The sequence below is a fragment of the Loxodonta africana genome, chromosome 12, assembly GCF_030014295.1.
Source record: "Loxodonta africana isolate mLoxAfr1 chromosome 12, mLoxAfr1.hap2, whole genome shotgun sequence".
NCBI lineage: Eukaryota > Metazoa > Chordata > Mammalia > Proboscidea > Elephantidae > Loxodonta > Loxodonta africana.
Window position 1 is genome coordinate 99,831,798 of NC_087353.1, and position 16,709 is coordinate 99,848,506.

General features: G+C 45.5%; 1 protein-coding gene across 5 annotated transcripts in view; it reads left to right on the forward strand.

Annotated features, from left to right (window-relative positions):
- The window catches only part of LOC100671588 (S-adenosyl-L-methionine-dependent tRNA 4-demethylwyosine synthase TYW1), a 183,187-nt gene continuing 166,478 nt past the window's right edge, over positions 1-16,709 (forward strand). For 3 of the 5 annotated variants that reach the window (XR_010323720.1, XM_064296079.1, XM_064296080.1), the window contains exons 1-6: positions 8-202; positions 1,028-1,158; positions 2,086-2,223; positions 4,085-4,186; positions 6,360-6,554; positions 7,894-8,181. Coding sequence is in view for 3 of the 5 variants with exons in the window: in XM_064296079.1 (XP_064152149.1) it covers positions 199-202; positions 1,028-1,158; positions 2,086-2,223; positions 4,085-4,186; positions 6,360-6,554; positions 7,894-8,181 (858 nt within the window). In the remaining 2 variants the exon portion in view is untranslated. Of the gene's footprint in view, positions 203-1,027; positions 1,159-2,085; positions 2,224-4,084; positions 4,187-6,359; positions 6,555-7,893; positions 8,182-16,709 lie in introns of all 5 variants that reach the window. The other 2 variants (XM_010596312.3, XR_010323721.1) reach the window with 2 other exon arrangements.

Sequence of the window (16,709 nt, forward strand, 5' to 3'; positions counted from 1 at the left end):
GCCAATCGGACTGGGCCGCCAGCGCTCCGGCTTCCCTGCCCGGGAGTGGTATGGCTGCCCCCAGGTCCGGGGCCCCAGGCATGCAGTTTACGCTGTGCGACGGCTGGGGCTGGTTCTCGGTACCTTCGGCGCCCCCCAGACTCTTCAGGTCCCAGGTCCTATTCTCCGGTTAGGTGGCAGGGCCTGGGCTCTGAGAACATGGGTAAGGTCCCCCCGCGGGCAGGGGTCGTGAGGCGGGAGGGGAGGGGACCGTTTTCTGGGACCCTGCCCGGTGGAGTGGCGTCCTCGGCTCTTTTCTGGGGTTGTTGCCCTTGTCCGCCCCGGACAGCCCCCGCTGGGAGGAACGGAGGACTGAACCCGCCTTTAGACCTGGCTTTTGCCTCTTGAACCTAGTAAGTGAGTTTAGAAGGAAGCTTCGCCTCTAACCCCAAATAAAAGAGGAAACTGTCCTCTCCGCTCCTCACCCACGTGTTTTGGGACGTTTGATCCTTCCAGGGTACAGCAGCATCTGTAAACCCCGCAGTTTTGATACTGCTCCCAAGTTCAACAATTGAAGCTAGGTTCCTGGGTGTATCTCTTCAAAACATGGGGCGTGAGGTCAGTTATTTGAGAGCTCTTCACAGGTAGCCCCGGGTCCGTAAAAAGTAAAATTAGGAAAAATTTTACAACTCTTTTAAGGTTTTTTTATGGAGCAATCATAACAAAGCTAAATGAACTCGGAATTCCACGTTTTCATTTTATGTTCTCTCGCTTTCCAATGCTTATGTCCACCTGAAGATACAGTTTCATGTTCTGCTTTTTTGTTGGGTTTGCATCATCATTATAACTTGGTCACGTTAACGGACAGTGTATTGTTCTTATTAGAGTTGATTTTCTATAGGTTTCAGTGGTTTTATTTTTTTCACTCTTAAAATACGGATACACTTTTATATATGTGACTTTCAACAAAACTGTATCATAGAATAGCAATGAACGTTGTGTATGTAGTTTTTAACAGAACTTTGTGTATATGTTGTTTTAAATTTAGACCCTTCTTTGGATACATGGGACTTCTCTTCACCTTTGGTATCATTGTGGATAAACAGATTTTACATATATTTGGGCTTTGCTTTTGGCATTAGCCTTTGGATTTGTGTCCAGGTTGTCCTTAAGAAGCAAGTAAGTGGAGTTATTTTTTTTTTAATAAGATATTTAGACATCACATTTTGTGGAGAATTTAGAGCTCAGAATTGCTAAGGCTTCCAGAAAAACTTAAAGGAATTTTAAATCACTTTCATTTTTGGTCCCTAGACAATTTTTTATGCCTAAAACTTTTCTAAGTTAGTATGGATTAAGGATTAAGTTATTTACTTTTTCTTTGATGGGCTGTGGTTGTCTCATCCTTAAGATACAGGAAGATTTTGTAATGAAAAATTTAACTTTGTGGGAGCCCTGCTGGCATAGTGGTTAAGAGCTCAGCTGCTAACCGAAAAGGTTAGCAATTTGAACCCACCGGCTGCTCCTTGGAACCACTATGGGGCAGTTCTACTCTGTCCTATAGGGTTGCTATGAGAAGGAGTTTGGTTTGTTTTAGCCCTGTCTGTCCTTCCTGTTAATTAAGGATAGAAAAAATAAGTTCCCAATGTTATTCCACACATTATGAATGAAAGTACGTGCAGTTGTACTCTGGAGGGAATGGGAATCACGTCTTAAGAAATGAAGAGTCTTACCTTTGAAGGACCTAGTTATACAAAGGCTGGTATTTGAGGAAGGAGCCCTGGTGGTGCAGTGGTTAATTTCCAGCCTGCTAATTGAAAGGTTGGTGGTTTGAGCCCACCAGTTGCTCCGAGGGAGAAAACACTCGGTGATGTACCCTCCTAAAGATTACAGTCTGAGAAACCCTATGGAGCAGGTCTTCTCTGTCCTGTAGGGTTGCTATGAGTCGGAATAGACTTGACGGCAACGGGACGGGTAATATTTGAGGAATACAACCAGAAAGATTAATAGAATAATAAACTGGGTTATTATCTGCTAATTTTCATCCCTACTGAAGTTGGGAAAAGATTGAGATTTGATAGAGAATAGACGCAGCTGTTTATTTTCAAGGACAAGAACTCACAGGAGAAATCTGTTCCAAAAGCCACGTGGGATCTGATGACAAATGGTTCTGTCTCCCATCAGAAGAGGGAAGTCTTTGTGTCTGGAGTGAAGATTTTCTACGGTTCCCAGACTGGAACAGCAGAGGTAAGAATTGTATGTGATGTTTTTCCTTGGGTTTCCTGACTTGAAACAATTTCCTGAAAAGTGCCCTTTAGCAGTGAACTGAATTGATCTGTTCGTCTTCTTTAGTCTTGTTTTTCTTCCCTTTTTCCATCATACGTTTTTTGTTTCGGGGATGGCGGGTGGGTTTTAACTCTTGTGCCCAATTTCAGCTGGTTGATGCTGCCTGGTGGCCACAGCAGGATGGGGAGAGTTCTGAGTCCATTGTTGATGCCTCTGGGCATAGGACCGGGGGCAGGGAAAAGAGAAGGCAGCAACCTTGTCCAGGATGGGCCCCAACATCTACTTAACGAGATACGTTTTCACTTCCAATAGTGTTAAAAACGTTAAAGGTAGACATTGAATGCGCTTAAACTAGATGTAGCTGAAAGATGCTTCCCAGTCTCTGACTGTATATAGGTGCATCCTGCTTGTTTGTTACAAATGTCACAGCTATCTTGTGCTTTCTAGGAAAAGATTCTAAGACAGGCTAAGATGAAAATGTATTAAAAAAAAAAAACCAAGGACTCATTTTGATTTTACACACGCTTAAGGAGAGGATTTTACTGCTCTCTTGTGGATGTTGTTTAGAATAATAGTTTTTAGGTTTTCAATACTACAGTTACATACTTTGCTTTGTATCATAGTTGAAGGTTACTTATTTAATTTGACCTTAAGCAACAGAGGTAGGAAACTGGAAGAAAGGCAGAAAGGCATATGAAACAGCCAAAACAGTCTTTTTGTGTTACTCATATTGTTGTTACTAGCTGTCGTGAGTTGATTTCAACTCATAGTGACCCCGTGTGACAGAATACAGCTGCCCCATAGGGTTTTCTAGGCCATAATCTTTACGGGAGCAGGTTGCCAGGTTTTTCTCGCACAGAGCTGCAGGGTGGGCTTGAATTGCCACCCTTTTGGTTAGCAGCTGAGAGTTGACCCATCTGTACTGCCAGGGCTCCTTTTGTTACTCAGAAGAGGCCTCGCTCAGAGTCTCATGATGAAAAGTACTCTCCGAAGAACCCCTGTCAGGACTTTGGTTTTTAGCTTCTCTGGTGGCTATTTAACTGTGTAATTTACTGATGCTGCGTTTCAACGTTTATCAGCTTTGTCGTAGTTAGTTGCCGTCAGGTTGGCCCTGCTTCGTGGCAGCCTTAATACGAGGTGTTGCCTGGTCCTGTGCTGGCTGACTCTGAGCTCAGAGGCTCTCTGGGGCCTTTGGGACAGATGAACTCCCGCCGGGGCATTCTCCCACCTGTCAGCCGCTCCTCTGTGCTTTCTCTCATCCAGAAAGGTGTTAGCATTTCTCGTTCCTTACTGACCTTTTCCCTAGTTCATTCTCTTCACTTCTCACTGTTTCTTTTTGAATTTCTATATGTTTATTCTAGCGGGGCAAGCAGTTAACTTGTCTGAAAGCCAGTATAGGTATTTTAGCCTCATAGGCCCTTATATTGGCAAAGTACAGGGTCAGCGGAAAAGAGGAAGACCCTCAACAAGGTGGATTGACACAGTGGCTGCAACAATGAGCTCAAGAATAACAGCGATTGTAAGGATGGCTCAGGACCGGGCAGTGTCTCGTTCTGTTGTGCATTAGGGTGGCTATGAGTTGGAACCGACTCCATGGCACCTAATAACAACAATAATGCCCTTATAGAGTGAGAACAATTGTTGAATGATTCATCTTTATGATGTTGCTTGAGAAAATGATAAAAGTAAGAATAGTATTTGTGTTTATGATGATATGTCAGCTAGTTGGAGAAGCTTTTCGTGAGGAATGGTACAGTGTAAAGGAGGACTGTGTTCTGCTCCTTTGGCTTATTGAAGACTTCATTTGATTTTTCCCCGTTAGAGATTTGCAGCGGTTCTTGCTGAAGCAGTTACCTCCCTCGGTCTGCCTGCAACGATTATTAATTTGAAAGACTGTGAACCAGATGACCACCTAGTGGAAGAGGTTGGTAATTGTCTGATTTTTTTCTTCAGTCAAAACTCTCAAATTTAATTGACCTCCTCTTTTTGGCGATAAATATCATTTCAGAGTAAATTGAGTTTTCATGCTATGGAATTTCAGTTGTTTGAGTTTTCAGTGTGAATCAGAGCCTTTCAATGTATGGTTTACGTTGATTCTAAAGTGGGTGGGCCTGCCCTGCCGGTATGTTAGATTCTCCTGGGGTGGGGGTGGGTGTGGGAAAGCGTGGGTGGTCTGATGTCTTCTTCCACCACATGGTATCTCGTTATAAGGTGGTTATTGATGGCAGTGTTCTGTGCATATGAACCATGTGTGAGCTGACTGGAAGGTTGAGAGCCACTTTTTAGAAGAAAGAAGATGGGTTTTGGAGTTAGACAATCCATTATTAGCTGTGCGACCTAGGTGCCTTACTTTATGTCTATGAGGGCTTAATTTCTTCACCTGAAAAATGCTTCTTCCATCTTCCGGTTACCGGAGTTTTTTGTACTGACATGGTTCTCAAGATATGGTCCCTGAACTAGTAGTATTGGCGTTTCCTGGGAACTTGTTAGAAATGCAGATTCCCAGGCCCCAGCCCCGTTGAGTCAGGTGGGACTGTTTTAACCAGTCTTTCAGATTCTGATGTGGCTGAAGCTGGAGAAGCACTTGGAGCAGGAGCTGGTCTGCTTTTCCTGTAAAGGGCCAGAGAGTAAACAGCCAGCTCTGTGGGCCATGTAATTACTCAGCGCTGCCACTGGAGCACCAAACCGTCGTAAACCCCCCAAAACCAAACCCGTTGTGATCACGTCAGTTCTGACACATGGTGACCCTGTAGTAGAACTGCTCCATAGAGTTTCCTTGGGTATAATTGTTACAGGAACGGATCTCCAGGCTTTTCTCCTGTGGTGCCCTCGGCTGGGCTCAAACTGCCAGCCTTTAGGTGAACAGCTGCTCACAGACTGCACGCAGCACGCAGGGACCTAAAATAGCCATAGACGATATGTAAACAGATTTGTGTTCCAACAAAACTGTATTTGCAAAAATGGGTGCTGAGCCAGATTTGACCTGTGGGCTGTAGTTCACTGGCTCTTTCTTACAGGATAAAGCTTTACCTGTAACTCAGTCTCTTTCTTTTTACATGAGACAATATGTTGGAGTCCAAGTGAGTGAGCTTGAATCTACTCTTAATTGTTTGTGAAAAACTATTGCTGCACTTTGATACTTTATTATCAGTAAGATTACTTGTGGAGAGCTCTGGTGGCACGGTGGTTAAGACTGCTAACTAGAAAGTCAGCAGTTTAAAGCCACCAGCCACTCCTTGGAAACCCTGAAATGTATTTTTAAATTTCTTCAGTCACCATCGACTCCATTCCACTTTTCAGACAATAAACTCCTATCATCTCTGATTGGAAACTAATGCACAAATCAGTCAGGAAAAAAAATACAGAAAGGTCTCCAAAAACTTACCTGAAAAATCAAAGCAACAAAACCACTGAATGTAAAATAAGTCAACACCTGCCCCCCATCATCTACGTGGGGAAACAAATGCATCCCAAGTCCTGCCTGCTGGAACACAGCTCTGCTTTGTCCTATAGGGTCGCTATGAGTTGGGGTTGACTTGGTGGCAGTGGGTGAGATTCCTTGTAACTTATGTCACGACTTGGGACCGTTCAGAAATATTCAAGCAGATGAAACACTGAGGGCTAGCAGGACTGGAGGAGTTCCTGCGTGGAGCACACAATAAGCAGTCGACCACTAGCTGAAAGGTTAGTGGTTCAGGCCCACCCAGAGGTGCCTCGGTAGGTCTGCCTCTGAACGGGCACAGCCTTGAAAACCCTGTGGAGCAGCTCTCTGCACACAGGGTTGCCAGAGTTGGGATTGACTCGGTGACAACTAATGACACCAGCAGGCAGGACTTGGGATGCATTTGTTTCCCCACGTAGATGATGGGGGGCAGGTGTTGACTTATTTTACATTCGGTGGTTTTGTTGCTTTGATTTTTTCAGGTAAGTTTTTGGAGACCTTTCTGTATTTTTTTTCCTGACTGATTTGTGCATTAGTTTCCAATCAAAGATGATAGGAGTTTATTGTCTGAAAAGTGGAATGGAGTCGATGGTGATTGAAGAAATTTAAAAATACATTTCAAATATTCTTCTGAAATAATTACTTTCTTGGTCAGGTTACTAATAGAAATGTCTGTGCCTTCCTGGTTGCTACGTACACTGACGGTCAGCCAACTGAGAGTGCTGGGTGGTTCTGCAAATGGCTGGAGGAAGCAGCCAATGATTTTCGATTTGGCAGAACTTACCTGAAGGGTATGAGATACGCGGTGTTTGGCCTGGGAAATTCGGCCTACACGAGCCACTTTAACAAGGTAAGTGTGTTTTGGATAAGGAATAGATTGTCCTTTAATTAAAGAAAATCACACAAACACGTGTATATGAAATAATTCACAAACTGCGGTACTTAATAATAAATTTCTGTGTTATTTTTCATAGCTGGGAATTGGTACACTTGTATATCCAAGCTTGGCATATAGGTGTTGTTGTTAGCTGCCGTCGAGTTGGCACACAACGACTCACAACGACCCATACACAAAAGGATAGGACTATTTTGATCCAGAGGGTTTTCAGTGGCTGCTTTTTTGGAAGGAGATTGCCAGCCCTTTTTTCCTAGTCTGTCCTAGTGGGGAAGCTCTGCTGGACGCTGCTCCGTCTCCGTTGAGGGACAGGTGGTGGCCGCACATGAGGTGACTCGGCCAGGAACTGAACACAGGTTCTCCTTCGCGGAAGGTGAGAATTTACCACTGAACCAGCACTGCCCTCTCCCTAGACACAAGGAGCCCTGGTGGTGCAGTGGTTAAGCACTTGGCTGGTAACCGAAGGGTTGGCAGTTCAAACCCACCAGCTGTTCCGTGGGAGAAGGATGTGGCAGTCTGCTTCTGTAAAGACTACAGCCTTGGAAACCTATGGGGCAGTTCTACTCTGTCCTGTAAGGTCACTATGAGCTGGAACTGATTCAGTGGCAGTGGGTTTGGTTTTGGGTTTCCCTAGATAAGGTTACAGCTTGGCTTACCTGTCTTTTGAAATGTTAGTCCTGGTGAAAGTGAGAGTCTTCCCTTAAAACTGTTTCATTCAGTTGTTTTATCACTATGTAGACTCCCATCCCCGTATTTTCAAGGGTATCAGGCCAATAGTGGTAACGTTTAGATATGTATATGTTTTGTGTAGTGCCTTGCCACTCAGGAAACCTGTTAAGTCTTTGAACACTTAGCTGTGCTTCTTGATAACCCCTGTGCCTCAGCTTAATTGTTTATAGGGCAGTGAAATAAATTTTTGCATTTGTGAAGTCATGGGTCTTGCCAAATTATTTCCACTTGTACTTTGTTATTAAATGTGCTTTGGCTTTGTTACATTTTTGGAGCTAATTAATTTTGTTAATGAGTTATTTTATTCTGACCATGACCTAGAGCAGTCGTTTGCAAGCTCTTTTTTAAGGCATTGACCCTTTGTTTAGTAAAAACCTTATTCAGAAAATCAGAACGTGAGTGGGGCCTGGAAGGCTTGAAGCCTTTTGTGCCCAGCCGTTCCCTCTCCCTCTGCAGCAGCCCTTGACACGAGGCCCCAGAGGAACCCTGGGCTTTTGCAGAGCAGAGTCTGGAAACCTCTGACTCAGCGGGTTGTGTTTTCAGCTCATCTGTCCTTTTCTTGCAGGTTGGCAAAAATGTGGATAAGTGGCTTTGGCTGCTTGGTGCCCGTCGTGTGCTGACTCGCGGGGAGGGAGACTGTGACGTGGTTAAGAGCAAACACGGCAGCATTGAAGCCGACTTCAGCGCTTGGAAGACCAAGCTCATCTCCCGGCTGCAGGAGCTTCGTCGAGGAGAGAAAAAACCCAGTGGCAGCAACTGCAAGAAGGGGAAATGCGAATCCGGTCAGCATGGCTCCGAGAGCCGGGAGCAGGGGTCTCGCTCTGCGGAGGAGTCGCCCCACAGAGACGCTGAGGTGAGAGGAATCGCCCCACAGAGGTGCTGAGCTGTGTGGCCGTTGGGGCCTTCTGCTTTTCTCCCACTGGAGATGCTGAACCTGACCTCCACCGGAGAAACAATTTCATTGGCTTCTGGGTAGAAGGAAGGAGACGGTCCTTGGGTAGTGGCGTTTGAGGGCGAGTGTAGCCTTCGGAGTTAATCCACATTGTATGGGAAGCTTCCCCATAGCTCCTCGTCCATCGTCTTGTTGTCAGGTAGATTTCTACCACATTTTGCTAGTTAGAAACAGGTTTCCCAGAGGGGTTAAGCATATCCAACATTGAGCTTATTAACCCCAAAACACGTATTTCTCTTGGTTTCTCTTGTTTAATTGCTCTGTCAGTCACTCAAACTCTGAGGCCGAGAGCCATCCCAGATGCAGCTCTCTGACCCCCCCAGGTTCTAAACGTTTTTCCTCCAGAGACCCTGGTTCCTTTGAACCTCACATCATCAGCTCTGTCATTTCTGAGTGTCCACCTGGTCACTTGTGTCATTTAGAAACAACTTTGGCTTCTGACTCACTGTGTTTCTTTCTCCCTTGTCCCAGTCATTCTCGTTTGTGGCCAAGTCATCCTTACAGATGGATTATCAGCACCCAAACCTGCCAACTTCCTGGCCTGGCACCTCCGGCACCTTTTTCTTCACTGCCCAGGGCTGCCAACTTCCATGCTTAGGTCTGACATTTCAAGTTCCCAGTTCTCAGGCCTCACTCTGTTGCCTCACCTCAGCAGCTCTTTGATCCCGCTCAGTCCCATAATGTTTTCATTGGATGGCGAAAGCTCCTTCCTTCACTTCACTTCATATCCAGCGTAGCTTTTTACACTCAATTGCTTTACCTCTCGCAGCCTGTTTAACCTGAGTGGCCAAACCACAAAAACCAAAAAACCCATTGCCATCAAAGTCGATTCTGACTCATGACAACTGCATATGTTATAGAAGAGAACTGCTCCATTGAGTTTTCGTGGTAGATCTCCAGGCCTTTCTTCTGTGCCACTGCTGGGTGAGTTCGAACTGCCAACTTTAGGTTAATAGTCGAGCTCAAGCCATTTGTACCACCCACTGGAGTTTTAAAATGCCTTCTGCCTTCCATGGGCCTGCTGCTTACTGTTTGACCACAGATTTATGGCCATGGGCCTCAAGTGGCCATCGAAGCGCCCAACAAGCCCATGACATTCCCTCTCACTGTCCAAGATAACTTTTTTAAAATTTTACTTTAGATGAAGATTTACAGAACAAACTAGTTTCTCATTAAACAGTTAGTACACATATTGTTTTATGACATTGGTTAACAACCCCACGACATGTCAGCACTCTCCCTTCCTGACCTTGGGATCCCTATTACTGGCTTTTCTGTCCCCTCCTGCCTTCTAGTCCTTGCCCCTGGGCTGGTGTGCCCCTTTAGTCTTGTTTTGTCTTACGGGCCTGTCTAATCTTTGACTGAAGGGTGAACCTCAGGAATGACTTCTTACTGAGCTAAAAGGTGTCTGGGGGCCACTCTTGGGGTGTCTCCAGCCTCTGTCAGACAATAAGTCATATCTTTTTTTGTGAGTTAGAATTTTGTACTACATTTTCCTCCAGCTCTGTCTGGAATGCTCTGTTGTGGTTCCTATCAGAACAGCCAAGATGACTATTCGTACCCTCTTTCTACCCACCACTTTCCCCAGCTCTCCTCTGAAGCCATCAGAGGGGACCTATCTTCTAAGCAACTCCCCACCTCATCTATGAATCTTCACCTTCTTTCCCACCACAGAAGAGTAAGGACCTGGTTCCTGTCAGAGGAGATTCCTGTCACGTTCCGGTGCGCTCTGGTGTCAGGAACTTTGTTCCTTCATTTACTGCATCTCTCTCCTGCGTCATGAATTGCTCCCCCTCTACAAGATTGTTCCCGGGAAGATATAAGTAGGTTCTGGAATCACCTGTGTTCACACAACCCCACAAACCAAAAAGCAAATAAAAAGCAGGTTTTTCCTTTATTCTCTGCCTTCCAGCTGCCCTCCCATTCTTCATCTCTCTTTCCTGCTGGCCTTTCTGTCCGTTTACATTTGCTATCTTCCCTCCAACCGTCTCTTAACATTTTTGATCTTAATTTTTTTTTTTTAATCAAAATAGCACTCATACATTTAAAACCTCAAATAGTACCACTAGGCTTATAATTAGAAAAAGTTTCCTGCTTCATTCCTTCTGATTCTCATTCTCCTAAGGCGACCATTTTCAGTTCTTTTTGCTTTTTTCTTCAAGTGCTTCCCTTTATGTACACACACACATATTTACTTTAGGTGGAGGTTTACAGAGCACGTCAGTTTGTCGTTAAACAATACGCACATTGTTTTGTGACGTTAGTTGCCAGCTCCATGACATGTCAACACTCTCCCCTTCTTAACTTTGGTTTTCCCGTTACCAGCTTTCCTGTCCTCTTTGGCTTTCTCGTCCTTGCCTCTGGGCTGTGTGCCCTTTCAGTGTCATATATATGGTTGAGCTACTTGTATTATTGTTTGTTTTATGGGCCTGTCTAATCTTTGGCTGAAGGGTGAACCTCAGGAGTGACTTCAGTACTGAGTTAAAAGGGTGTCTGGGGGGCATACTCTCAGGGTTTCTCTACTCTCTGTCAGACCAGTAAGTCTGGTCTTTTTTTGTGAGGTAGAATTTTGTTCTATATTTTTCTCGCCCACTCTCAGGGACTTTCTATTGTGATCCCTGCCAGAGCGGTTGGTGGTGGTAGCCGGGTAGCATCTAGTGGTGCTGGACTCAGTCTGGTGGAGGCTGTGGTAGTTGTGGTCCATTAGTCTTTTGGATTAATCTTTCCCTTGTGTCTTTGGTTTTCTTCATTCTGCCTTGCTCCAGATGGGGTGGGACCAGTCGGGTGTCTTAGACGGCTGCTTCTAAGACCCCAGACGCTACTCACCAAAGTAGGATGTAGACCATTTTCTTTATAAACTATGTTATGCCAGTTGAGCTATGTGTCCAGAGAGCATGGTCCCCAGTCTATATTTTTAAGTAACCAGGTAATAGGTTCTTATGTGAACAGAGGGAGCCCTGGTAGCACAGTGGTTCAGTGCTCGGCTGCTATCTGAAGGTTCAGCAGTTTGAATCCACCAGCTGCTGTGTGGGAGAAAGATGTGGCAGTCTGCTTCTGTAAAGATTACGCCTTGGAAACCCTATGGGGCAGTTCTCCTCTGTCCTGTAGGGTTGCTGTAAGTAGGAATCGAATTGATGGCGATGGGAAACAGACAAAGAAGCAAGGCCTGGCAATCTACTTCCAAAAATAGCCAGTGAAAACCCTGTGGATCACAGCATGCAGTGTTTAGTTCTGTTGTGCATGGGGCCATCATGGGTGGGGAGCAACTCAATGTCAGCTAACAACAACAACATCAACTGCTTGATTTTTTTTTGTTTCCAAAATCACACACAGACATACACACAGATAGTCACTTCCCTTCCTCTTCTGTGTAGTTACATCACACTTTAGATCGTTACCAAGTCATTCTTCACTGTTTCATTCTTATGATCTGTGTATTCTCAGCTGTCCCGTGTACGACATGTCTACATTTTCATTCTTACTCATCTGTTTCTCTTGAGATGATAACTGCCACTTCTGCTTAGATTTTTCTGTACCTATCACTGACTCTTTCTAGCACTTGAACAGAGCTGATGTTTTCTTATTAGTGTCCTGTTGTTTTCACTGATTTTTGGAGACCTGCCTCTGAGTCCTGCTCTGCCCAGACGCAAGCCTCGGTGCCGCTGAAGCCCGGGGTCTTCCTATGCTGTTGCTCTGTGTTTTTCTCACTGGTCTCCTGGTTCAGATTCCCTGGTTCCTGGCCCCGTATCTTCCCCTTCCTTGGTTGATTCTTGTTTTTCGGAGCATGTTCTCCCGTAGTTCTCTGCGGAAGGGTGCTTTGGAGGTATGCTTTCAGTCTTTTCATATCTGCTTGTGTCTTTATCCTGCCTTCACAATTGTTGGGTGCTTTGGCTGATTGAGAATTCCAGATGGAATAGTTGTCTTCCAGAAAACCAAAGGCATTGATCCCATGTCTTTCAGTTGTGGTGTTGCTTCAGGGGGCTCCAGTTTAATTGGGTTCTTAATTCTGACTTAACCTTTACCCTCCTGCCGGAAACCTTAGACCCTCTGGATAAAATCCCTCCAGCCATCTACCCTTCGCTGTGTTCTCTGCCCATCTTTCTTGCTTTCCCCTCCTTACACTGAGGATGTAGCCTTGTGGGCTCCCAGCTTTTGACTCGGGGCTAACTGTTAGCCTCTCCTCCTTGGAGCATCTTTGAGACTTTATCTGGTGCTCCGTGTCCTCTGCAGCTGTCATAGTAGCACCACCAGGACTCAGCAGGTGCTCTCAGCTTCGTTTCTCACTTACCTCCCAGGATTCCCCTTTTCTGTTCGTATTTGGCCTCTTTGAATCTCTTTTTGCTAACTCAGTGATGCGTTTAAAACCTTGTTCTTTAAATATTGCATAACTCAGTTTTAGCAGTTTTTTGCAGGTGGGTTCTTCAAGGTATGTAATCCACCACTGAGTTGGAAACAGAAGTCCTAGTTAACTATTACCCAGTCTATAGAGATATCCCTTTTCTAGGTCCAAGCAGCTTCGTGTTGTGAAGCCCTGTGGGTATTTCTCTGTCCTCATTGTATGTGGCCTCTCAGTAACATTTGACATAGCTCCTAGTTCTTTGAATCACTGTCTTCTCTTGACTCCTGTGACATCATTCTCGTGGTTTCCTCTTTGTCTACTCGAGGGCCTTACCTTTACCCAACCTCTAAATGTTGGAGTGATTCATGGCTTGGCGCTGGCTTCTTTTCTTTGTTGACACTTTCTTCCTGGATGATCTCATCCAGTTTCTTGGCTTTAGACACTATTTGCCGGTTATTTCTAAGCTTATATTTCCAGCCCTAATTCCAGTCTACTGTGAATTCTGTTTTCATGCATGTGATTACTTCTTTAACATCTCTGTTTGGATGTCTAAGGCATCTCAAGCTTCCCAGATCCGCAGTGGAGCTCTTCATGTCCACTCTTCCAGTCTGTTCCTCTTTCCTATTCCCCACAAGCTTTTCTCATCTCAGTAAACACCACCACCACCGTCTCAGTTCCTTAAACAGGAAACTTAAGAGCCATGCTTGATTCCTTCCTTTTTCTCCTTCCAACATCTAACTCCTCACTAAGTCTGGTCAGTTCTTTGTCTAAAAGCCAGCAAACTTTTTCTGTAAAGGCCCAGCCAGTAAATGTTTTTGGCTTTGTGGTCATCTCTGTTGCAAGCGTCAACTCTGCCTTTGTATCAAAAAAACAGCCATAGTTAATGCGTAAATGAATGGGTAGGGTTGGATTGGCCTAATGCTGGCTGGGTTTGACCCTGGGCCGTAGTTTGCTGACTCCTGGCCTAAAATGTCTCAAAAAAAAAAACAAACCAAAAACCAAACCCACTGCCATTGAGTTGGTTCTGACTTACAGTGACCCTATAGGACAGAGTAGAACTGCCTCATAGGGTTTCCAAGGAGAGGCTAGTGGATTCAAACTGCCGATCTTTTGGTTAGCAGCTAAATGCTTAACCACTGTACCACTAGGGCCCCAAAATCTCTCAAATCCATCCCTTTTTCTCTGTCTCCACTGCTGCCCTGTAAGTGCAAGGCACACTGCTCTCCCAGGCTGTTGTAAGAACCTCCTAGCAGGCCTTCCCGTCTTCTCTTTTGCCTTTCTCCCGCCTGTTTTCCACCCAACACTCAGAGTGATCTTAAAAGCACAAATCACGTCATATTATTCTCCTGTTTAAAGCCCTTCAGTGATTTCCGATAGTGCTTTGATAAAAGCCACGTTGTTTAGCATGACTTACAAGGTAGCACCTGCCCTCCCCCTTGCCTTTGTCCACCCGCATCCTGCTCATCTCCCCCTTGCTCACCAAACTCTAGCCACAGTGGTCTCCTGGGTGCTGAAAATATTCCTCAGACTGTCTGAGCATCCAGTCTCTTCACTCTTCTCAATCTTTAGTTCAGGCCAGCATCTTTTCTTCCCTAGATTGTTGCAGTAGGTATCCTTTTCTACAGTCTTGTCTCCCTTCAGTGATCTACAGTCCCACCAGAGTGAGCCGTAGATGTAGATCCGTAGATGTAGATCTGTATTAGGTTTCAAGGAGCCCTGGGGGCACAATGGTTAAGCGTTTGGCTGCTAACTGCAAGGTCAGCAGTTTGAAACCAACCAGGAGCTATGTGGGAGAAAGACCTGGCAATCTGTTCCCATAAAGACTTGGGCATAGGAAACCTTACGGGGGCGGTTCTACTCTGTCCGGTAGGGTTGCTGTGAGTCAGAGCCAACTTGACGGCATCCAACAGCAACATAACACGTTTGTGTTTAAACCACTTCAGAAGCTTCCCATTCTCTCCCTCCAGGACGTAGAAGACCCTGCGCCATCTGGCCCACACCTTCCTCTGTAGCATTCTCTGCCCATGTGTGGACTTCATTCTTTATGCTTGGTAATTCCAGAGTTGCTATGGCTGCAGCACACCGCCTGACGCTGTCTAAGCGGCTTTGCCCGTCTGCCTCCGGTGACGTGCCCGGCCAGGCCGGATTACTAGTCTTGAGCATTTGGCTCAGGTGTCAGCTCATCCAGGCAGCCTCCCAAGGGCTGCGAGCCATACGAGGTGGCTGCTTTTTGTACTCTACAGTATACATGTCTCTTTTACTGGGTAGAATCTCTCCTAGGACCGGGGGGCTGTGCCACACTGATTTTCTAGCCCTTGTGCCTACAAAGAATTACACTGGATGTTTATCGAAAAGAACTTTTGGATTTTTCCAAAGTCACAGGCCAAGTGAGTAGCAGTTGCCATTAGATTTTACGTGAAGGTGAAATAGGTTCCTTTGGGAGACGGTAAACTCCCGAGACTTTGTGTCAGGAGCTACGATATTCTGTGAAGTTATGGAGGAGAGTCTAGGACTGGGGTTGGGAAACCATGGCTGACTGGCCAAGCCCAGCCTGCTTCCTGTTTTGTCATTATGCGTATTTTGGAGCAGAGCCACATCCATTCACTTATGTGTTGTCGTGATTGCTTTCACGCTGCAATGACAGAATTGAATAGTTGAGACAGACTGTGCATTCCACAAAGTCAAAAATATTTACTATTTGTTCTTTACAGAAAAAGTGTGCCGGCTGCTGGTCTAGGGTGAGGTGGGGAGACTGGACTGTCTGATTCCTCGTGTCTCTCCTTTGTCTGAGGCTCTGTAATTTGCTGGAAGTGAAGGGGTATGAGCACTGGACACGCAGGCAGTTCGGTTGTTTACTGCAGTTCTGGGAAGATAAGGACGTCAGCAGAGCCTAAAACACTTGAATGTCTTCCTGTGTTGGTTGGGAAACATTGGGCTAGAAGCAAATTGGATAACTGTTAGAAAGAATGCTTCTGGTGGTGTTCTCATCTTTGTTCTATCAAGGCCTGAGGCTGGGAGATGGGGGTGGAGTTAGCTGGCAGAGGTTTCCTGTTGAAGCTGGGCTTGACCACCTTGAAGAACACCTCCAAGACCTTTTACTGACTATAGTTTTATGTTGTCATCTATATGTAAGGCAAAGAAGACTCCACTCATAGATTGACAAAGCAGAAGGTAGACCAGTGAGCCAGCCCCATACCCACTCCCGTAGTGTCAGGCATGGTTTCAACCAGATGATAAGAGCATCTATGATGGTGATATCACCTGGGGCAGGATGAGGAGTGGCCTCTAGGGGTGCTGTTTTAATTTGTACTGAAATTGTGATCAGCACTGAGTATGTGACTTCCTACGCTATACTCTAGTCCCTGGGAGGTGCATAGGGCTAATGCACTCAGCTGTTAACCAAAAGGTTGGAGGTTTGAGTCCACCCACAGGTGCCTCAAAAGAAAGGCCTGGCTGCCTACTTTTGAAAAACCAGCCATTGGAAACCCTATGGAGCACACTTCTGCTCTGACCCACATGGAGTCTCCATGTTAGGAGTCAACTCAATGTTAAAAAAAAAAGGAAACTCGTTGCAGTCCGGTTGATTCCAACTCATAGTGACCCTATAGTCGTGTAGTGGTTGAGAGCTACAGCTGCTAACCAAAAGGTTAGCCGTTCGAATCCACCAGGTGCTCCTTGGAAACCCCATGGGGCAGTTCTACTCTGTTCTATAGGGTTGCTATGAGTCAGAACTCAATGGTAACTGTTTTGTGTGTGTGTGTGTGTACTTCAGATGAAAGTTTATAGCTCAAGTTAGTTTCTCATACAAAAATTTACACACATATTGTTGTATGACCCTAGTTGCTATCCCTGTAATGTGACAGCATGGGTTTCCTGTGTCCATTCACCCAGCTCTTATCCCTTTTCTGCCTTTTCCTCCTGCCTCTGAACAGGCGCTGCCCGTTTAGTCTCATGTATCTACTTGAGAAGCACACTCTTCACGAACATTATCTTATGTTTAATAGTCCAGTATTATCTTTGTCTCAAGAGCTAGGAATGGTTTAGTTCGGGGTTAACAGAGAGTCTGGGGGCCATGTCTTCTGGGGTTCCT